The sequence below is a fragment of the Nannobrachium achirus genome, assembly GCF_963921795.1.
Source record: "Nannobrachium achirus genome assembly, chromosome: 10".
In the NCBI taxonomy this organism is placed as follows: domain Eukaryota; kingdom Metazoa; phylum Chordata; class Actinopteri; order Myctophiformes; family Myctophidae; genus Nannobrachium; species Nannobrachium achirus.
In genome coordinates, this window is record NC_137819.1 from 63,438,872 (window position 1) to 63,462,296 (window position 23,425).

At 41.5% G+C, this 23,425-nt stretch overlaps 1 protein-coding gene across 1 annotated transcript in view; it reads left to right on the plus strand.

Annotated features, from left to right (window-relative positions):
- The window catches only part of LOC308293218 (protein NLRC3-like), a gene marked incomplete at both ends in the record, with an annotated part of 58,837 nt that overhangs the window by 10,253 nt on the left and 25,159 nt on the right, over positions 1 to 23,425 (plus strand). Inside the window, 3 exons of the mRNA XM_080735654.1 lie at positions 5,714 to 5,804; positions 6,496 to 6,932; positions 9,853 to 9,939. Of these exons, the coding sequence (XP_080591780.1) occupies positions 5,714 to 5,804; positions 6,496 to 6,932; positions 9,853 to 9,939 (615 nt within the window). The remainder of the gene's footprint in view (positions 1 to 5,713; positions 5,805 to 6,495; positions 6,933 to 9,852; positions 9,940 to 23,425) is intronic.

Sequence of the window (23,425 nt, forward strand, 5' to 3'; positions counted from 1 at the left end):
TAAAGAGCCACGTCTGATTCATGACAGGCTGTGTAAAGCCGTGATTTGTGCATCTCAGCTTCATCAGATGATGACCAAATCAAATGTGCCTTCATGTGTTCATCATTTGCATTGTTTCCTGTTTAACACCATAAAAGACAAGCGGAATATCCAACGTTAAACCAGCTTCACTGTGCTGAAAGCACAGATCTATAAGCTTACAATGCTTTGCATCGCAACACCTTGACAGCTTGTAGATCTGCTTTATTTGGAAAGCGAGTTCCTGATGCGATGTCATGTAAACAACAGCAAGCTTTGTGATGTGAGGAGACGGATGAGAAATAGAGAGACTGAATGCTGGTCTCTAGCAGGTTGTTTATAAAGCTTTTACACAGTTTAGTCAGTAAATATGCAATGTAGATCAGTCTTCATTTCACACCTTTAACTGTTGGGTGAAATCTTTGATATCAAATCTGCTATCTATCACTCATTCTGTGCTGTCAAGTGGTGTCGTCTATTCCACACTCTGCTCCGCTAAATACTGTTTATGTCTGGATAACTAGATAGGAGATATTTTATTTACCTCCCATGACAGTGAACTATGTATAATTTGTTATGATAATCTCTTATTTAATTTGCATTTACAGACTTGTTGGCTGTGACCTCAGACAGACAGAGGTTGAAGTTGTGGCTTCAGCTCTCAGCTCTAATCCTTCCCATTTGAGAGAATTGGACCTCAGTGAAAACAACCTGAACGACTCAGGACTAGTGGAGCTGCTCTGTGAAGGACTGAAGAGTCTGCACTGTAGGCTGGAGATTCTACGGTAAGATACATTTACCTGATTTATTTTGATCACTTCTGTTTTATTATGTACTGTATTATGTGAATATAATATGAGAATGTATTAATAAGCTTGATATCATGGTAAGCCATGTGCCTGAATAGACGTTAAAATGACCCCAAACATGTTTGAAAGTGTAATATCCCTTTAACGTATAGGCTACTTCGTCATACAACGGGATTGTGCATAAAAAAATAACTGATCTACAAGCTCACAACGCGTCGAGGACACAAAGCTCATGTGAGCTTGTAGATTTGCTGTTTTCAACGTGTGACCCCAAAACTATTTTTGGGCTAGCTTTGTGCAACATACAGTATAAGTGTATACAGGGTATCTGCACATTTATAAAGTTACAATTTATTGACTTTAAAACCAAATTGACCAAATTGTCAAATATTCTGGAAGGAAGAGGCAAACATTCTGAAATAGCTGATCTACAAGCTCACTGCGAGGCATTGTTCCAAGTGCTTGTCAGGGTGGGGATTCCCAGTATAAATATGATTATCAATCAGTCAATCTGGTGTTTCATTCTTCATTCAGACTGGCTCACTGCAACTTGTCAGAGAGAAGCTGTGAACTTCTGGTCTCAGCTGTAAGCTCTCATCCCTCCCTAAGAGAGCTGGACCTGAGCTCCAACATGGTGAATGTTCCAGTCCTGGAGAACTGCAAGTGAGTAGACTTGAGCTGTGTCCATGTTAGTGCACTGAATGTGCAGTGTTTCCCTCATGTGTCTCTGAACAGAGTATTCACTCTGACACAAAGTCACAAATAGATGTGTACATATTACTGTATTTAGTAGGGCTGTCAAAGTTAACTCGATAATAACGAGTTAGCGCCCATTCCTTTTAACGTGTGATTAGCGCACTGTGGTGTTTGAAACATGGTCCACTCCAAGCGCCGTGGACCGTGGTCCACTCCAAACGTGTTTGGTTAAACATAACATAAGGTAAACGTGTTGTAATTTGATAAAAAATAACATGCCACGAAAACAAACTCGTAGCTTATTATCTCCAAAGTAAAGCCTGACTAAAGGGCTGTCCATGCTGTCTCCGACCACCAAACTTTTTGCAGCTTTCCCAACTCAGTCGGTGACAGTATGGACAGGCCTTTAGACTTTGTCGTACGACATGTTATAAGGTGATCTGCAAGCATGCAAGGTGTGATTTTGCAGATTGGCTATTCCCACTTGCGGAAACTTGCAGGATGTGAGACGTTCAGAAACATTTGCCTTCACAATAAAAGCCTAATTGTTAGTAATCATTACTGCAATGTTACAGTTAGTAAATCAATATGTCCATCTCTTGTGCTTGAGCTCTGGTCCTTGGCGTTAGAAGGAGTTCTCCTTAACTCACTAAGGAAAGTAGGCTTTCACATCAGATCCGTTTTTGTGAGTAGCTAAAGTCTTTTTTTTTAAAAGACACATATGAGAGGCTAAGCAGTCTGGGCTACCGTGGCTGTGAGTGCAAGGGCTCATCGGTGACATAGCGTTAAGGATAACACCTTCTAACACTATGGACCAGAGTCAGAGAATGTGGAAATGTGTCCCTGCCATTATTTACACCCTGCAAAGTGTAAATAATAACTTAACTAGACTGCAGAGAGAATTGTTTGGTGCCTCAAAGAAACTAGTACTTGTGGTTGAGAAATAACATGACAAAGCCTATCCAAGATATATCTGCATAGTAAAGTTGCATCAAGAAGGGATAAAAGGAGAGTGGAGTTCTCTAGAGGTTAAGGTGGAGTCTGAGGAGGAGATGAGATCCAAACTGGGCAGCAGTGAGTACTGTATGTCTGGATGGGCTGCAGGACCAAGATAATGATAGGAGAAACACTGTAGTGTCAGCTAGATAATGATAGGAGAAACACTGTAGTGTCAGCTAGTGGAGACGTTGTGTTAGACACTGAGACATTGATGCATTGTTGTTCTACTTCCTACAGAGTGAAACACGGAGGAGAAGATTGTCTTAATTCTCAACTCATTACCAGATGTGAGTATCTGTCTGTGTCAATATCACACGTTAAAGATGCAGTGGTGTGACACCCCCCCCCCCCCCCCCCCATCAGGTATTATGATTATACTTGGAGGATGTTTTTTTTTTTTTTCAAAAAAGTGTACAAAATGTGTTCAAATTAGTTTTTTATGAAGCCGCACCCACCAGTTCACAAGTATACCAGGTTTTCACCTTAGCACCACCCACCACCCACAAGTGTACCATGTTTTCACCTTAGCACCACCCACCTGAACCAGTCCCTCCCTACCTTTCCTAATCCCTCCTCCTCCTCATGAAAGTACTGCCCATAGACCATATTCACACCGCGGCCATCTTGGATCACATGACTTCCTGGAGTAGCAGCCTGCATTACAAACCATTGTGAACAATGGAGCGATGGTCCCAAAATATGAGTTCTATTCAACCAATTTCTTTTGACCAAATTGACAAATGGGCAGATGACAACACCAACATCCCCAAAAGGATTAAATAGAAGGGTACATCCACAATATTCATGGTAGTTAGGTTGCAACCTTACTGTGTAAAAAGACTTGCTATATTCTGTGCAGTGCTTGCTCCACTATCAAATTAACTATTTGTTGTTAGATTGTTTCTGATTAATATGCAAAAATCACGATACAGTAATATTAACTATATGATGGCAGAGCAAGCACTAGTCTGCATACTGTAGCAAGTCTTTGTACAGAGTAACACTGCAACCTAACTACCATGAATATTGTGGATATACCCTTCTATTTAATCATTTTGGGGATGTTGATGTTGTCATCTGCCTATTTGTCAATTTGGTAAAAAGAAATTGGTTGAATAGAACTTATTCTGCCCTCAGTTTGAGTTCATGCTTTATGTTCATGTTAGAAACTTAAGTTTACATTGCTTGTGTGTTTATTTTGTAGTAATCCAATGAGTTGCTTTTATTTTGAAATGCTAAGGTTAGCAGACTCTTATTCTGACATGTCAGTAGTGGTTTAGCAGTGCATGCTGGGAAGAAGAAGCTCAGTAACTCAGTAGACTCCATTATACGGCAACAGTCCGCCATTCCGAAACACCGCTATTCCGAAGCAGGGTTAGGGTTAGGTTTAGGGTTAGGGTTAGGGTTAGGTTTAGGGTTAGGGTTAGGGTTAGGGGTAGGGTTAGGGTTAGTTAGGGTTAGGGTAAGGGTTAGGGTTAGGGTTAGGGGTAGGGGTAGGGTTAGGGTTAGAAGTCAACGTTCGGAATAGCGGTGTTTCGGAATGGCGGGGTGTAACCCCATTATACAACAAGCTGACAAGCACATGATGGCAGTGTTTTCTGTATCTTAAATCTTTATGCACCGTCGAAAGCAATGGCTGTAAGTTTTAACATGATTCACTTTCTGTACACTATTTTGGTTTGTTTATGAGCAAATTCATGTAGATAATTCATGTTTGTTAAGAAATATGATGTTAATGGAAACTTTTAGATCGGCTACTTTTCAGAGACTAGCATTTCATTACATGTAGCTGTGTTTGTATTTCATATTAGCACTTATTTGCCAGTTTAAATTCATATAGTGATATTTTGATGATAGCTAAGACATTTCTTTGTCTTTGTTTTTCTGTTTGCTACAGTTTTACACAATTTTCACCTGTAACTCTGAAGATTGTAATTATTAAAAGGAGCAAGGCGCTCGCTTCCTGGCTCGTGAAAACCGAGTTTGGCTGTCTGTTTAACCTCGTTAACATACTGGAAGTATACAACACGTTGTGGGAACAGAACAGAACTCGTATTTTGGGACCATCGCTCCATTGTTCACAATGGTTTGTAATGCAGGCTGCTACTCCAGGAAGTCATGTGATCCAAGATGGCCGCGGTGTGAATATGGTCTATGGCTCTTCCCAGTTGTTTACTAAATGCTCTAGAACAGTGATTGTCAATCTGGGGTCTGGGGACCCCCAGGGGTCCTTGAGGGAGTTCCAAAGGGTCCACAGCAAAATTTGTTTACTGTCAAAGTCAGTGTAACCAGTTGAAACCTATATACAGATTGGCTATTTGAAAATAGCAGATCTACAAGCTCAAGTGACTTGATTGTAGATCTGCTATTTTCAAATGCATAAATTGATTAATCTGGCTACATTTTTTTCCCCCCTTTTCCTTACAGCTCTACATTTTAATTTGGTTTTAGTTTACATGAAAAGGTTTAAGAACAAGGTTTGATATATGGCACTCAATCAACACCTACAACTTGTAGCCTATGGGATATAGGCTTTAAAAACTGTGCTCTCATTTTGTACACTCATTGGAGCCATCTCCATCATTCTAAATTATATTTATTTTCACCTAGGAGTACTTCATGTCCATAGCTGATAAGTATTGCGTGCAGATAAGCTCCTTGTCGCGGTAACGTGCACAGGCGTTTAACATGAAGGCACCCATTTAATTCACTGCATGCTCTCAAAATCAACCCAGTTTAAAAGGTTGTTACAAGCCATCTAAGCATTTTTTCAGACCGTCAGAACAATAGACATCTGTAGGTTGCCTTTACATTTTCCACAAGAGGTTTAGGTGCAGGGATCTTTAGATACAAACCAAATCCCACACCTACAGTGGACGGTGAGACTTGAGTCAAACCAAAATCACAAATTCATGTTTGCGAATTTGCGATCATTACTTTTATTTGGGTTGGTAGACATTTTAACTCACCAGTAACATTCCTGAGGTGCTGCTTTCTGTGTCACCAGGATAGATTGTTGGAACAGCGCCTGGCTTCAATATGTTCCATTTAGCAAATCCCAAGTTTACTTGTGTTGGGTTAAGATAGTGAAGCAGTGATCTGCGAAAAAACTACACACACGAAGGGGGAGAGGGCTGAGGGATTCACCCTGTCTTTATAAACACAATTCAACCATTGATCTCATTTGTCAGTGTCAACTGGTAAAGTGTGAAATGTTTGATAGCTGTCAGCAGCATCTGGGCACAGAGCATAGAGCAACCTGGCGTTTCTCTGCCCACAAAGGTTGTACTAATATAATGAAATGATGAAGAGGGGAGGTGCGTGGGTGGGTTCGATTATATTGCGTTAGTTTATCGCTCTTTTTGGATTGGCACTTTTTACCCCCAAGGTTTCTTCCTCCAGGAAGAAACCCAAATACAAAGGGAATACATAATTGCTCATAACAACCACACCAGGGGGTCTAATGAAGTACTGTCAACCTCCTAGTCACATGAAAACCAGAAAAAGTAGAAAACTATGGCACCGCCTCTTTAACATTTCATAAACTATTGCAAGGATCTTCAACATTTTCAGGCCAAGGACCCCTTAGTTGAGAGAGAGATGAAGCAGGGACCCCCACAACCTTGTCATAGATTCCATATGTTTCCATAAGTGTATTTTGGATTTGTGTAAATTTGAGTTTTCAGATATTTAATCACCTGAACTGTCAATACTTAATAAACTTGACCTTTGACCTACTTTGTGTGTGTGTGTGTGTGTGTGTGTGTGTGTGTGTGTGTGTGTGTGTGTGTGTGTGTGTGTGTGTGTGTGTGTGTGTGTGTGTGTGTGTGTGTGTGTGTGTGTGTGTGTGTGTGTGTGTGTGTGTGTGTGTGTGTGTGTGTTGTTTTCTCATCAGATTTAACAGGGAGGAACATGAAGGTCCTGGAGACATTCCTGGGAGATCCTGTATATTCCCTCTCTGACTTCCCAAAAGCTGCTATGAATAAATCCATGGGGAGTAAAAATGTCCACTTGGACCTCTTTGTCCGCTTCCTTCATGGCCTCTCTGTGGAGTCAAACCGGAGTCTGTTGAGAAGCCTATTGGAACAGACAAAGAGCAGTCCATGGGAGATCCAGAAAGCCACCAACAACCTGAGGGAGTTGATAAAAGATGCCTCTCCTGATAGATGTGTCAACATCTTCCACATCCTCCAGTGTTTGACGGAGATAAACGACCACTCATTACATCAGGAGATCCAACAGTACCTGAAGTCAGAGAACAGAACAGAGAAACTGTCTGAGACCCTGTGTTCAGCTCTGGCCGTCATACTGCAGACGTCAGAGGAGGTTCTGGATGAGTTGGACCTGGACAAATACAACACATCAGAGGAGGGGCGAAGGAGACTGGTCCCAGCTGTGAGGAACTGCAGGAAGGCTCGGTTAGTAGTCATGTAGTCTCGAGTGGCCAGACTGTTGACTCCCACGATTTGCAAATGCTCCCGTCATACAGTCTGGGGCAAAGGAGGTCTTTGGATGAGTGGAAGTGAAGCCTCCTCCAAACAAATCACAACCTCCACCCCTCATTTCTCACATGCCCCCTCTTTTATTTGACTAAATACCATAAAACTATAGTTGACTAAATCTACAGTTGATTTAGTCGACTAAATTGCTTTTTGGAGGGCCGTGACAGTGTTGACATTTTTACTCAGCTGTGTGCTGAAAATAACAGATCTACAAGCTCACAACATGTCGAAGCACCACAAGTTGAGAGCATGTAGATCTGCTACTTTCTGAGAGAGTGACATCTGCACACAACTAAACAAAAAATGACTTGTCTTTTAGTTCTGGATCTCTTCTCCACTAGTCCCTGCTTAACAGTTTTGTTGAGGAAATAGTAAGTATATTTAGTCATAGTCAGGGGCGTCAATTGGGTATGGCAGGGGTATGCAGCTGCCATACCCTGGGTCCAGGGGGGAAAATAAGTTACTTTTAAATATAAATCCATGAATGTCTCTTTGTCTATTAAAATAACTACAAATGCAAAATTCAACAAAATGGTCACTTTAACAAGGTATTATAATTATATTCTCTACACTTGTAGACTATTCTTATCAGCTTGACAGAATGGTATATTCCCAGGTTCCGCAGGTCAGCTGCACAGGAGCAATACATTATTTAATTGTGGCACGTTTACTAACATGCTAAGTTTAGCTGCACTTGAACAACCATTCCAGGCTGCCATATCAGCCCAAGAATCCGTAGAAACCTGTGTAAAAAACGGACAAAACTCATTTTGTCTTTTGTTTTTGCTGCAAGGCGTTGTAAGCATGTAGATCTGCTATTTTCAAAATAGAACCGTGTTATACAAAATGTAATGCCTCTTTTCCATGACGACTCCCATCTTTGCCATACCCTAGCTTTTGCTGAACTGACGCCACTGGTCATAATTTTAGTCATCATATCTTAGTTTTTATTTAGTTTTGTCAGTGAGAAAAGGTAGTTGTCAGTTGTATTTTTATTTGTTTATTTGTGGTGTTAAAAAAGAAAAAAAGGAAAGAAAAAACTATTTGCACCTCATTGGATATTTGCTATCTCTGTACCTGTGATGCTCTGTGTGGGAGCATCACTTGTATTTCCTGGTTCTGTCTCTTGTCTCTTCACATAACCTCCATATTGTAACTTATGAAATGTTATAATATTGGGGGAAATGAAAACTAACGTTGTGTCGGTGCTCCGCCTCGAAGCCAGATCAAAGCCTGCAGCTGTGGCCCAGCTTGAGGAGACAGGGATGAGAAATAGAGAGACTGAATGCTCTGCTAAATACTTTTTGTGTCTGGATAACTAGATAGGAAATATTTAACTCCCATGACAGTGAACAGTGTATAATTTGTTTTGATAATCTCTTATTTAATCTGCTTTTACAGACTTGTTGGCTGTAAACTCAGAAAGACAGAGGTTGAAGTTGTGGCTTCAGCTCTCAGCTCTAATCCTTCCCATTTGAGAGAATTGGACCTCAGTAAAAACAACCTGAACGACTCAGGACTGGAGCTGCTCTGTGAAGGACTGAAGAGTCTGGAGATTCTACGGTAAGATACATTTACCTGATTTATTTAGATATTTCCGTTTTATTATGTGCTGTATTATGTGAATATAATATGAATGCTGTGGTGAGAATGTATTAATAAGCTTGATATCATGGTAACCCAATTCTATGTGCCTGATTAGAATAGCTGATCTACAAGCTCACAACTCACTGAGGACGCAACACTTGTGAGCTTGTAGATCGGCTATTTTCGACGTGTTGTACAGATGTGCCATTTCAAAACTTTACAAGTCCTGCCATTGGCAAGACAGTAGATTTTCAGGGGATTTTCAGAAATGTTAGATTGTAGATCAGATATTTTAGATTGTAGATCAGCTATTTTAGATTGTAGATCAGATATTTTAGATTGTAGATCAGCTATTTTTGCTAGTTTCTGAAACAAATAAGCTTTGTTCTCCAAACCGGTGAAAAAATACATTTGCAGGAAAATATCAGTAAATACTGAATAGTTGAAACAGCATATTGTAGCTGTAGTTATCAAGCTTTACCGAGGTACGCAACAGATCAATGCATAATCAATAGCTTGCATCTAACTACTGTACCAATCAATTATCTTTCTATTAGCCTAGGCATGAGGTTCCCAAACTGAGGGTCTGGATCCCCAAGGGGGTCTCCAAATTATTGTGGGGGTCTCCAGGTGTTTAGCTTAATATGTAATATTGTTTTCTCACTCAACAGTAATCAACCCAACAAACAAACAAACAAACAAACACACAAACAAACAAACAGTATAAGTGTTTACAAGGCACATTTCTAAAGGAACAATTTAAATTACTTTTAGGACCTTTTTAAAACCAACTTTGCCAAATTGTCAAATACTACAGAAGGAAGAGGCAAACGTGATAATAGCCGATCTACAAGCTCATTGCGAGACGTTGTGAGCTTGTAGTTTTCACAATATGTATCTGTGGAGTCAAACTAAAAACAACATACAGTATCTTTGTCCAAGCTCCAGATTCAATCATTTTATTGCAGATGGGTTTGACAAAAAAAAAAGAAAAAAAGCGCCTTTAACTGCTGGGTGAAATCTTTGATATCAATATTGCTATCTTCCTCCGTACATTCATTCTGTGCTGTCAAGTGGTGTCGTCTATTCCACACTCTGCTCCACTAAATACTGTTTATGTCTGGATAACTAGATAGGAGATATTTTATTTAACTCGCATGACAGTGAACTATATATAATTTGTTTTGATAATCTGTTATTTAATCTGCATGTACAGACTTGTTGGCTGTAACCTCGGACAGAGAGAGGTTGAAGTTGTGGCTTCAGCTCTCAGCTCTAATCCTTCCCATTTGAGAGAATTGGACCTCAGTGAAAACAACCTGAACGACTCAGGACTACTGGAGCTGCTCTGTGAAGGACTGAAGAGTCTGCACTGTAGACTGGAGATTCTACGGTAAAATACATTTACCCAGTTTATTTTAATGAATTCTGTTTTATTATGTACTGTATTATGTAAATATAATATGAATGCTGTGGTGAGAATGTATTAATAAGCTTGATATCATGATAACCCAAGCCTATGTGCCCGAGTAGACGTTAAAATGACCCCAAACTTGTTTGAAAGTGTAATATCCATTTTAAGGCAAATTTATAGCCTACTTTGTCATGGTCGATTACGCATCGAAAATAGCTAATTTACAAGCTCAAAGCGCGACGAGGAAGCAACGCTTATAAACTTGTAGATCGTCTATTTCTGACGTGTGACCCCAAGGGGGCCCCCAAATTATTTTGGGGGGTCTCCAGATGATTAGCTTTATGTGCAACATACCATATAAGTGTATACCGGGTATCTGCACATTTTTAAAGGTCTAATTTAAAGATTCAAGACCTTTTTATGCAACCAAATGGTCAAATATTGCGGAAGGAAGAGGCAAACATTGTGAAAATAGCCGATCTACAAGCTCACTGCGAGTCATTGTTCCAAGTGCTTGTCAGGGTGGGGGTCCCCAGTTCAAATATGATTATCTAACAATCAATCAATCTGGTGTTTCATTCTTCATTCAGACTGGCTCACTGCAACTTGTCAGAGAGAAGCTGTGAACTTCTGGTCTCAGCTGTAAGCTCTCATCCCTCCCTAAGAGAGCTGGACCTGAGCTCCAACATGATGGTGAATGTTCCAGTCCTGGAGAACTGCAAGTGAGTAGACTTGAGCTGTGTCCATGTTAGTGCACTGAATGTGCAGTGTTTCCCTCATGTGTCTCTGAACAGAGTATTCACTCTGACACAAAGTCACACATAGATGTGTACTTACTGTATTTGTGTATTTAGTAGGGCTGTCAAAGTTAACGTGATAATAAAGAGTTGATGCACATTCCTTTTAACGGCACAATTTGTTTTGGTGTGCAATTAATGCACTGTGGTGTTTGAACTGTGGTCCATTCCAAACTCTGAGGTAAACGTATTGTTGTAGTTTGATTAAACATAACATGTAGTTTGATTAAACATAACATGTAGTTTGATTAAACATAACATGCCACTGAAAAAAGGCTCATATAGCTTATTATCTCCCAAGTAAAGAAACCTTCACAATAAAAGCCAGATCATTAGTAATCATTACTGCAATGTCAGTAAATAAATATGCCCATCTGTTATTTGTTGGTCTTGAGTTTATCATTTCAGCTTTTTTCTCCCATTCACACCTTTTGTTACTTGAAGATTCTGGACTGTAGTTGTCATTGTTCCAATAACAATTAACTTTAATTTGCATAAAGCAAGCATTTGTCTACTGCCATGTTGATCATAATCATGTGATTAATTGTAGTTAACAAAAATTAAGAACAGTAAAAGTGCAGTAAAAAAAAAAAAGTATTACAGCCCAGTAGGAACATCCCAAAAAAGCCCTTGCGGTCTTGTTTCCATTGGAGGTCTTGGTATTCAGATTAAATATTGTAATCGATTGACAGCCCTAGTATTTGATTAATCAGATTGAACATATGTTTTTCCTCACTTAGAGTGAAACATGGAGGAGAAGATTGGCTTAATCCTCAACTCATTACCAGCTGTGAGTATCTGTCTGTCTGTGTCAATATCACACATTAACATTTTATACATGTTGTATGCTTGGTTGGCTCCTCACCAGATGCTGTTCTGAAAACTCTTCAGGAGAGCTTCCAGGGAATTCAGGTTTCTCTGCTCTTGGCCTGGTCCTTAACACCAGCAAGACTAAGTTTAAACACACCACCAAATAACAGGCTAATAAAACATGTTTTCTATTAAAGAATGCTCACATTTGACTGAGTTGACATGTTGATGCTGGAATCCAGGATCGCAGAGATTCCAATATATGGACCAGATGGCTTGTAGATTGGCTATATTTCCAAATCAACTGATCTACAAGCTCACCATGCGTTGTGAGCTTTTAGATCGTTTATATTTGAAAATTAGACAAAAATCGCAGATCTACAAGCTCAAAATGTGTAACATCCTGACGGGTTCTGACTTTTTAAAGTATGTTTGTAAAGTACTCTCAATGCAATACAAGCTCACAATGTGATGTATTTTGATGGACCTTGATGGTATCATAATGGCTGATTTTACGCTTTGCTGCATGCTGAAAATAGCAGATCTACAAGCTCACAATGTGCCACAGCGTGACGCGTTGTGAGCTTGTAGATCTGCTATTTTCAGCAAAATGTATTTTATTTCATTCATTCATTCATTTCATGTACTTTTACTTTATTGCTCTCTATTGGCTATTCAAAAATACAGATCTACAAGCTCATAGGGCGAAATTTGGTGCCAGAGTAGTTGGCGGGAATCCCCCCTGCGTCCGCGGACCCCCAGGGGTCACAGACTGTGCACCAGGGGGTCCCCAGTAAACTTGTTTGTGCCACATTTGATACTTTGAGCATATTGTTCTCTATTGGCTATTCAAAAAATAGCAGATCTACAAGCTCACAGCGCGTCATTTGGTCACTGGGTGCCAGACTAGTGGGCGGCGACTTCCACCCGTCCGGGGACCCCACAGGGGTCCTCAGAGGCTTACCAGGGGATCCCCAGTAAACTAGTTCACACCACATTTCATGCACTTTAACCATACTGCTCTCTTTTGGCTATGCTAAAATAGCAGATCTACAAGCTCATTGTGCGTAATTTAGTCCTTTGGTGTCAGAGTAGTTGGCGGGGATCCCCGGGGTCCGCGGACCCCCAAGGGTCACGGACTGTGCACCAGGGGGTCCCCAGTAAACTAGTTTGTGCCATATTTTATACTTTGAGCATTGTTCTCTATTGGCTCTTCTAAAAATAGCAGATCTACAAGCTCATACGGCGACATTTGTTCACTGGGTACCAGACTAGTGGGCGGCGGCCTCTACTTTTCCGGGGACCCCACAGGGGTCCTTGGGGGTTACCAGGGGGTCCCCAGTAAACTAGTTTACACCACTTTTTATGCATTTTAACCATACTGCTTTCTATTGGCTATGCTAAAATAGCAGATCTACAAGCTCATAGGGCGTAATTTAGTCATTTGGTGTCAGAGTAGTTGGCGGGAATCCCCCACGTGTCCGCGGACCCCCAGGGGTCACAGACTGTGCACCAGGGGGTCCCCAGTAAACTAGTTTGTGCCACGTTTTATACTTTGAGCATATTGTTCTCTATTGGCTATTATAAAAATATCAGATCTACAATCTCATAGCGCATCATTTGGTCACTGGGTGCCAGAGTAGTGGGCGGCGACATCCACCAGTCCGGGGACCCAACAGGGGTCCTTGGGGGCTTACCAGGCGGTCCCCAGTAAACTAGTTCACGTCACATTTTATGCACTTTAACCATGCTGCTTTCTATTGGCTATGCTAAAATAGCAGATCTACAAACTCATATTGTGTCATTTGGTCAGTGGGTGTCAGACTAGGGTGCGAGGACCCCCATCCGTCCGCTTCACCCACAGGGGTCAAAATAGCAGACGTACAAGCTCACAGCAATATTTTCATCCCATTCTATGAATGTCTTCCAAATCAGTGCTTCTCAAACTGTTTCATGTCAAGGACCCCCAAAATGACACGCGTTTGGCCGCGGACCGCCATCTCAAAATATCTTGTTCCAGTCACAAAATGTTTTAAAAATATGTATTCAAATACAATAAGAAATAGCAGACCTACAAGCTCACAGCACAGCACTCGGTGCCGCGCTGTGAGCTTGTAGATCTGCTTTTTTCCAATAGTTAAAGCATAAAATAATGGTTAAAGTGCTTCCATGTTTTATTTCAAGTGTGTGTGTGTGTGTGTGTGTGTGTGTGTGTGTGTGTGTGTGTGTGTGTGTGTGTGTGTGTGTGTGTGTGTGTGTGTGTGTGTGTGTGTGTGTGTGTGTGTGTGTGTGTGTGTGTGTGTGTGTGTGTCTGTGTGTGTGTGTTTGTTGTGTATCAGTCAGTGAATGATTTATTTAATGTTTACTGTGTTGTTTTCTCATCAGATTTCCATCGTCTCACTCTGGACACAAACACAGCATTCAGAGACCTCTCTCTGTCTGAGAACAACAGGAAGGTGACACTGCAGGGACAGGATCAATCATATCCTGAACATCCTGACAGGTTTGATGTATATGCTCAGGTTCTGTGTACAGAGGGTCTGACTGGACGCTGTTACTGGGAGGTAGAGTGCAGTGGAAGGGTTGAGATAGCAGTGACTTATAGAGGAATCAGCAGGAAAGGACGTGGTGATGACTGTAGGCTTGGAGACAATAACATGTCCTGGAGTCTGGTCTGTGATGGTCATGAGGGTAACAGTTACAGTGTCAGACACAATAGTAAGCAGACTGTCCTCCCTGTCAGGGCCTCTAGGGGCTCCAACAGAGTAGCAGTGTTTGTGGACTGTGCTACTGGGACTCTGTCCTTCTACACAGTGTCCTCTGACTCACTGACACACGTCTATACCTTTCACAACACATTCACTGAACCTCTCTATGCTGGGTTCAGGTTATGGTGGTCCTCCGCCTCCTCCTCCTCAGTGTGTCTGTGTGAGCAGAGATAGAGTCTCTATGTGAGGGTGACATCAGGTCGCCATGGTTACTCAATAATGTTTGAGTGAGTGCAGATTGTCATGGTGACTCATGGACTCCATATTTGGGCATGAGTGACTCACAATGACATCATAATGATGATGTAATCAGCAGCACAGTGACATCACATGTTACAGCTCCTGTAGATTCAGTTTTTCTCTGACGTTGTCATGACAACACCCCCATGTGTTTGACCTTTGACCCCGGACCCCCATAAGACAAGATTTGTGTTGTTAAAAATGTTACAAATGATATAAAAGAAACACAAACATTTCCCTAAAATAGAAGATCTACACGCTCACAGTTCGGCACTGAGTGCCTCGCTGTGAGCTTGTAGATCTGCTATTTTTTTTTATCATAAACATTTGTGCAGGTATTAGAATATTTTTGACCCGATTCTTCTAAATTAGTGGTCCTCAAACTTTTTCTTGTCAAGGACCCCCAAAATTACATGGATTTGGCCAAGGACCCCCATCTCAAAATATGTTGTTCCAGGGACCCCTGGAAACAAAGTTGGCTTTGAAAATTACACCATTCAAAGGTTTGTACAAAAGTTCATGCTTTAAAAAAAATAGCAGATCTACAAGCTCATAGTGTGTCATTTGGTCAATGGGTGCCAGACTAGGGTGCAAGGACACCGATCCGTCCGCTTCACCCACAGGGGTCAAAACAGCAGACGTACAAGCTCACGGTACACTGCGAGCTTGTAGATCAGCTCTTTTTTTTAAATCCTGAAAAGGTGTGAATATTTTCATTTTATAAATATCTTCCAAATCAGTGCTTCTCAAACTTTTTCATTTCAAGGACCCCCAAAATGACACGCATTTGGCCACGGACCCCCATCTACAAGCTCACAGCACGGCACCAAGTGCCGCGATGTGAGCTTGAAGATCTGCTATTTTTGAAAAATCGTGAACATTTGTGCAGGTCTTTGAATATTTTTGACCCAATTCTTCTAAATCAGTGGTGCTCAAACTTTTTCTTGTCAAGGACGCATGAAGTCACAAAAAAAGTGAAACGTTCAGATGGGGGTCCCTGGTACAAATATGTTCAAACGGGGGTCCCTGGTCAAATCCATATTAAAGTCAAACTATGGTATAAAATGAGTCATCACCACAGGGAGCTTTAGATCTTAGATTAGATCAGATAGAAGTGCACAAACCTCCACTCCACACATTTATAAATATGTATCATAAATACTGTCCATCAATGATGATGATGTAAATATCAGTGTCATACTTGTGTCTCTTATGTAGATACAAACTCATATTTTATGTATATTCTATTTTTGATCTTTTTTCACACAACAGAGATAAAGTGTATTTGATCATGTAATTGTCACAGTATCAATATTGTTTCTTGTATATAAACCTTTATACTGAACCACTTGAACCCCATATACTTTATTGACTGGGGTTCCCCAGGGTTCTGTAATTGGTCCCCTGCTTTTCCCCCCCACCTCTACACCAGATCTCTTGGGTGAAAATAGCAGATCTACAAGCTGTCTAATAGCTAAGATCTACGTCACAAAGCGACACATTGAGAGCACTGTTCATTTTTACATGAAACTATTGTAATTTTTTAGTTTTTTTCTGTTTTAGTTTTATTTATTTTTTCAGTTGACTAAATGTAACTAAATGTCATAACATTTTAGTTGACTAAATATCATAACATTTTAGTTGACTAAATCTACAGTTTATTTAGTCGACTAAAATGTATTCTTGGAGGGCTGTGATGGTGTTGTAATGCCTGATTTATACTGAGCTCTGTGCCAGAAAATAGACGATCTACAAGCTCACAGCGTGTCTGTGATGCGTTGTGAATTTGAAGATCAGCTGTTTTCAGAGAGAGCTACACCCGAGCTCAACCAAACATAAAATGACTTGTCTTTTAGTTCTACTGGATCTCTTCTCCACCAGTCCCTCCCTGACATTTTAGTCTAGTTTTTATTTGTTGATGAAATTGTAAATATATTTTGTCAGAATGTTGTCAATCACTCTGGATTCATACATCTACTGAATGTGTTGTTAATGTACACAAATCAATCATTGTTTATTCATTGATTCATTATCAGGTCATTATTTCCTCACTCATTCCATTATGTTGCTTTCATTGAATATTAATGTGATGCTGTTCTCATTGTTCACATGTTATTGTATGATCATGTGTAGAAGTAATAATTGTTTAATAAATTGATTGTTGACAGTCTGTCGTTGTTCCTGTGTATTAATATTCATAGTGTTGTCATGACAACATGGCCACAGCTCATTGGTCATGTATAATAACTAGTAGGTTGGATCTCATTGGTCATGTATAATAACTAGGTTGGATCTCATTGGTCATGTATAATAACTAGGTTGGATCTCATTGGTCATGTATAATAACTAGGTTGGATCTCATTGGTCATGTATAATAACTAGGTTGGATCTCATTGGTCATGTATAATAACTAGGTTGGATCTCATTGGTCATGTATAATAACTAGGTTGGATCTCATTGGTCATGTATAATAACTAGGTTGGATCTGTTGGAACAAATTACGGTTATTTTATTTTTCCATGTGTTTTATCCTGTGTTCTCATGCTGAGATCACTGCATTAAAAAAAACATATAGAGCAGAATGCGGAAGGCTTTAAAGGCTTTAGAGTCCACTGAAAGTGGCAGAGTCCTTAAAATGTGCTGGTGAGGGTGTGGATGCACGGATTCTTCCTAATGGAATGATTTTGTTGAAGTGCAGGAATAAGGAGCAGCTTGAAAAGGCAAAAAAGATAAGTAAAATTGGAGGGAAAAAGGTCGAAATAGTAACCCCAGCAGAAAATAAGGAGTTGGTAAAAGGAATCATCTTTGGGGTATGTGCTGAGACGACTGAAAAATAAATCATGGAAAACTTAAAGGGAGGAGCAGTAGAGAGTGTAAAGAGGTTTAAAACCCGACAGGGTGGAAACCCAAATGCCCCAGTGTTGATTACCTTTCAGGGACGCACACTCCCAGCAAGAGTTTTTATAGGGTGCCTATCATTTGTGGTAAAGGTGTATGAAAGGCCACCATTGAGGTGCTATAAGTGTCAACGTTTTGGACATGTGGCAGCCTCTTGCAGAGGAAGTAGACGTTGTGCAAAATGCGGGGGGGACCATGACATCCAGAAATGTGAAGAACCAGCAGCATTAAAATGTTGTAATTGTGGAGGAAGCCATATGGCTTCATCAAAAGAGTGTACACACTTTGTTAAGGCAAAACAAATCCAGGATGTTAAAAAAGTGCACAATATCTCCTATGCAGAAGCCCTTAAAAGAGTGGAAAGACCCAGTGTGGGAAGGCTGCAGGTGAGTGCAGCAGGGCCATTAGAATTTAATGTTTCCCCACCCATGCAGGCAACCCCAGGGGGCAGCCAGCAAATAGTGGTCTGTAAGGAAGATTTGCTTGCATTTATTGCTGATGTAGTCTATTTGACCAAAAAACAGGAAACAACATCTGATATAGCCAAATATGTGACTGAGGCAGCAGGCAGGTTTCTGGACTATGGGGGGTACTACTCTCCACAGAAACTATACAAGTTTATGGCTAAGAAGGGTGCTCAAGATAAAGCAAGAGACCAACCAAAAGTCACAGAACGGGGGGTTGAAGGTAGACCCGAGGAGGAGGCAGAGGAAAGTATGGAGGGAGACGTAGGTGATGACAATGATGGCAATGATGACGGTGATGATTAAGCTTTTGATTATGTTTTGCATACTCCAATGGAATGCAAGGAGTCTCATTGCTAACGGGCAGGAACTCAAGAAATGTATTAGGGACAGTGAAGTGAAACCGCATATTGTGTGCATACAGGAAACATGGCTTAAGCCATGCTTAGATTTTGTGATACCTGGATATATATGCCTGCGTAATGATAGACCCGGCACAACAGCAGCTGGGGGATGTGCAACATTTATTAAATGTGGGACACAGTACAAATTGAAAGAGTGCGGGGTGGCCTCTGAAAGTTTAATAGTGGAAGTATGGAGCTCTAAGGGGAAGATAAGCATTGTTAACTTCTATAACCCATGCAAGCCTCTAATATTAGATGAGCTTGAGGAAATGGCAACTAAAGCGGGTTCCCCTGCTATCTGGGTGGGTGATTTTAATGTGCACAACCCCTTGTGGGGAAGCCGGGAAAAAAGCGCAAATGGTGGTGTAGTTGAGGAGCTTTTGGATAACAGTAATTTGGTTATTATGAATGATGACAGGCCAACCCGGTATGACATTAAAACAGGTAAATTATCCTGTTTAGACTTAACATTTGCTTCGCCAGGTCTAGGGAGAATAGGGGAATGGGAGGTCCTGAAGGACAATTCAATGGGAAGCGACCACTTCCCTATTATGAGCAAGTTTGGGAGAGCACTGAGTACAGATCCTGTAAATATAGTTAAAAGATTTGACTTAGGCAAAGCTGACTGGGCTGCATTTATGGAAGGCACAATGGCCAGAGTAGAGGAGATTAACGGTGAAGGGACAATTGATGAGATTAACGAGTCTTACGCTGCTTTGGTCGTGTGCGGACGTGTCCTTGCTTGCTCCTGCTTATGCTTGCTATGCTTACATTTCTTCTGCTGATAACGATTTTTTATTTTATTTTTTCACTTTGGGAAACTACAAGTGGATCGCTATAAACGTTTGGGACTGCTCTGCCGTTTCAAAATACATTTTCTTTTTTTTCTTTTTTACTTTGTATTTCCAGTGACTGGTTACGTGGCACTTAGCTAAAGCTAACTAGCACCAGGATGCCCCCTGTTATTTCCACAGAGGACTATCAAAAACTGCTTCAGAAGATGGCAGTACTGGAAACGGAAATATTTCAATTCAAACAAATCCGAAGACTGGATAAACCACTCGCCTGGAATTCCCTTGGCGAAAAGCCAAAGAAGATGAAAGAACGTATAACGGGCAGGACTCCCTCCCAAAGCCCTCTTATCACCGATGATGACTGGCCGGCACTACCCCGGCACAGCGCTGCTTCGACACCCCTTCATAAATGGGCCACTGCCAAGGGGAAAAAGACTGCTAAAAACACAAATGCAGTCAAATCTCCACAAACGCCGAGTGTGCAGCTGATTAACAGATTCACGCCACTGGCCGAGGACCAAAGATGCCTCTCCGATGACAGGGGCAGCATTTCCCCGGGCTGGCTAACAGAACAGCTGCAAGAAGCCCCCCGAAGTCCCTCTGTTGACAGAGAGAACGTCCCACCCAGCAGGGTAAGAAGCACCTCAATGACTGATCCTGATGTTTTGATTGTGGGCGATGCCGCTTTAAAAGATGTCAAAAGCATAAGAAACAGGAAGGCAAAAGCTATTTGTTTTCCCAAAGACACAATCTCTGACATGAAAGACAGAATTTTGGATCTTGTCAACGAACACCCAACGGTGAAAACGCTGATTCTACATACTGGCACATGTGACACAGAAGAAAACCAGTCGGAAATCCTAAGGGAGAGATTCAGGGCTCTATTCGACACACTGAGCTCCCTCAGCGACATAGAGATATGCATCAGCGGCCCCCTACCGCCTATGAGAGGCACAGATGAGAACTTCAGCAGACTGTTTTCTCTGAGCAAATGGCTTTTAGCTGCATGCACCAACAAAAATGTGCATTTTATTGACAATTTCAGCTTTTTCTATGACAGAAGACACCTTTTCGCTGATGCGAAACAACTAAACAAAAAAGGGGTGAAACTATTCACTCAAAATGTTTTCCATGCTCTAGCCTCGGCCAGAACACAAGAATCCAAAACAACAGATAGTGATGAGCAACCTTTATCTGCTACCCTTGAAGTCACAGCTGCCCCTGCTGAAGCTGCAAAAGATGGTGTTTTGGCTACCGAAGTGCCCCCCCCGGCCGAGGGGGGAACGGCCTTGGCGAACGGAGGAGATTTCAAAACAACAACAGACACCGTTGTCCCTGCCAAAGCCCTCTCTGCCAAAGACGAGAATGTGGAAGACTCCACAGAAGAAGCAGATGACGTCAATGCAGAGATTGGGTTGATCAGGGAAATATTTGAAGAGGAGAGTAACAAAGAAACGTTCTCTGGTTTCCCTACCCCAGCCGTGGCTGGCCCGAACCATGAGCAGAGTGAACTGTCAACAGACAACAGAGAGTCGACAGAGGAAGAGGAGAGTAACGAAGAAACGTTCTATGGTTTCCCTGCCTCAGCCGTGGCTGGCTCGAACCATGAGAGTGAACTGTCAACAGACAACGGAGAGTCGACAGAGGAAGAGGAAGGGGCTGGAGAGTCAACCGATGAGTCGACAGAGGAAGAGGAAGGGGCTGGAGAGTCAACCGTGGAAGAACAAGCCCCATCTTCCCAATCTTTCTCTTTCTCCCTATCGCCAATGCCCCTTCTAGATTTCACGAATGGGATGAATTAATTAATTAACAAAGGGATTAAAATGACCCCGGCCAGACGCCAGGCCAAACGCCCGGCTCCACAACCGCCACCGGCCAAATGCCCGGCTCCACAACCACCATCTTTGAAAACGGACGAAACTGACCCTGCCATGCCCCAGAAATCTGTGGCCTGGGTTCTTTCACCCCCACCCATCCCTCCACGACCTAAACGAAAGAAGAACCTGGCCTCCCAACGAGCTGGGACAATACTGGGCCAAAACATGGCCTCCCAGCTGAACATGGCTCCACGACCTCAACGAGCTGGGACAATACTGGGCCAATACATGGCCTCCCAGCTGAACAATACATTCAGCCACTGATATCAGTTGGGTCCGATATTATACCCAGCAACAACCGTATCTGGACCCGATGCTCCTCTAGGCGCTTTTACTAAGCAGGCTCACAATATTTCTACTGTAATTTCAAATAGAGTGTCCAGGACAAGCAGTGGCTCTGCTAATCTAGCAAATTTAACTTACATACCCTGTAGGGACTATAGTACAGTAGAATGTCAAAAAATAAATCTGGCCCTCTTTAACATCAGGTCACTTTTAAACAAGCCCTCCTCTGTAAATGATCTAATCTGTGAAGAGAAGCTAGATATAATCTTTTTAACAGAGACTTGGCTGGGCACAGATGGAGCTGTTGCACTTGGCGTCGCCTGCCCACCAAACTATCATTTTATTCAATCAGTGCGCGAAGGAAAAAGAGGTGGAGGTTTGGCGTACATTTTCTCTGACATCTTTAAATTCAAGAACCTGTCTTTTGGAAGTTTTTCATCCTTTGAATACCAAGCTAACTTATTTGAGAGTAAATCCTCTGTTCTAATGATTACCATATATCGCCCACCAAAATGTAGCAAAGCCTTATTTCTTACAGAAATATCAGAACTTTTATCTATCTGTTCCACTGACTATGAGAGAACCTTGATTGCTGGCGATGCAAATTTACATGTGGATATTGTTACAGATGTTACTGCTATGAGTTTCTTACAGTTATTACATTCCCTTGATTTTGTTCAGCATGTTACCGGGCCAACCCACAATCAGGGCCACACCCTAGACCTGGTGATCTCTAAAGGGCTAAGTATTTCTATGGACAGGATCATCGCTAAGCCTGACTTATCGGACCACTATTTACTGTGTTTTAATATGACTGTCTCTGATCTAGAAAAATACAATAGAGAATATACTATAAAAAAGAGATTTTTCAGGGCATCGGCAGCAGAAGAGTTTGCTCGCCATCTTGCATGTGCACCCCCCCTTCCTGATATTCCCTCAGTAAATGATATGGTTCAACATTTTAATCTTAAATTAGAGTCAGCTCTGGATATAGTGGCTCCTATGAAAACTAAAAAGAAACATAAAGTAAAAGAAACACCCTGGATAAACGATCATATACGCTCACTCAAGAAACAATGCCGCAAAGCAGAGCGAGCTTGGAGAAAAAATAAACTAACTATCCATCTACAGATTTTTAAGTCATTAACAGCCACGTACAATAAAACCATGCGTCTGGCTAGGCAGGCCTATTTTTCCGGAATTATTAATGAGAACAAGAACAATGCTAGGGTCTTATTCTCCACTATTGAACGCCTCTTAAACCCCCCCCAGTCCTACAAGCAGTCACTCCTTGCCTCTAAAGCAAAGTGTAATGAGTTTGCATCCTTCTTTGACAACAAAATTGTGAACATTCGAGCTGGTATTATGAATAATACTGTCACAAATGCAAATGCGGTTAATGGTGCCATGTGTAAAAGTGTAGATAAATCTAGGGGCAGCCTAGTATCATTTTGTGAAATTGATGAAGAGGAACTTCGTAAAACCATATCGCAAATGACATCGCCTTCTTGCTCGCTGGATGCAATACCCACGCCATTTCTCAAAGAGGTTGTAGACTGTGTGATTGGAGATATCCTAAAAATAGTAAATAACTCTATACAATCAGGTGTCTTTCCAGAAACACTGAAAACGGCCGTAGTTAAGCCCTTACTCAAGAAACACAACCTCGACCCGTCCATGCTGTGTAATTATAGACCCATTTCCAATTTGCCTTTTCTGGGCAAGGTCCTAGAAAAAATTATCTTTCATCAATTGGATGTATTTCTGCAGAACAATAAGGTGCACAACAAATTCCAATCCGGCTTCAGGAAAGGACACAGCACAGAAACTGCACTTTTAAAAGTAATTAATGATCTTAGGGTGTCTGCTGATAACAAAAATGTATCCGTTCTCCTACTGCTGGATCAAACGGCGGCTTTTGACACAATTGACCATACAATTCTAATACAACGTCTTGAACACTGGGTAGGGCTGTCAGGCACAGCTTTGTCCTGGTTTTACTCCTACCTAACAGGCAGAAGCTACTTTGTTAATCTAGCTGACTTTGAGTCAAACAAACACAA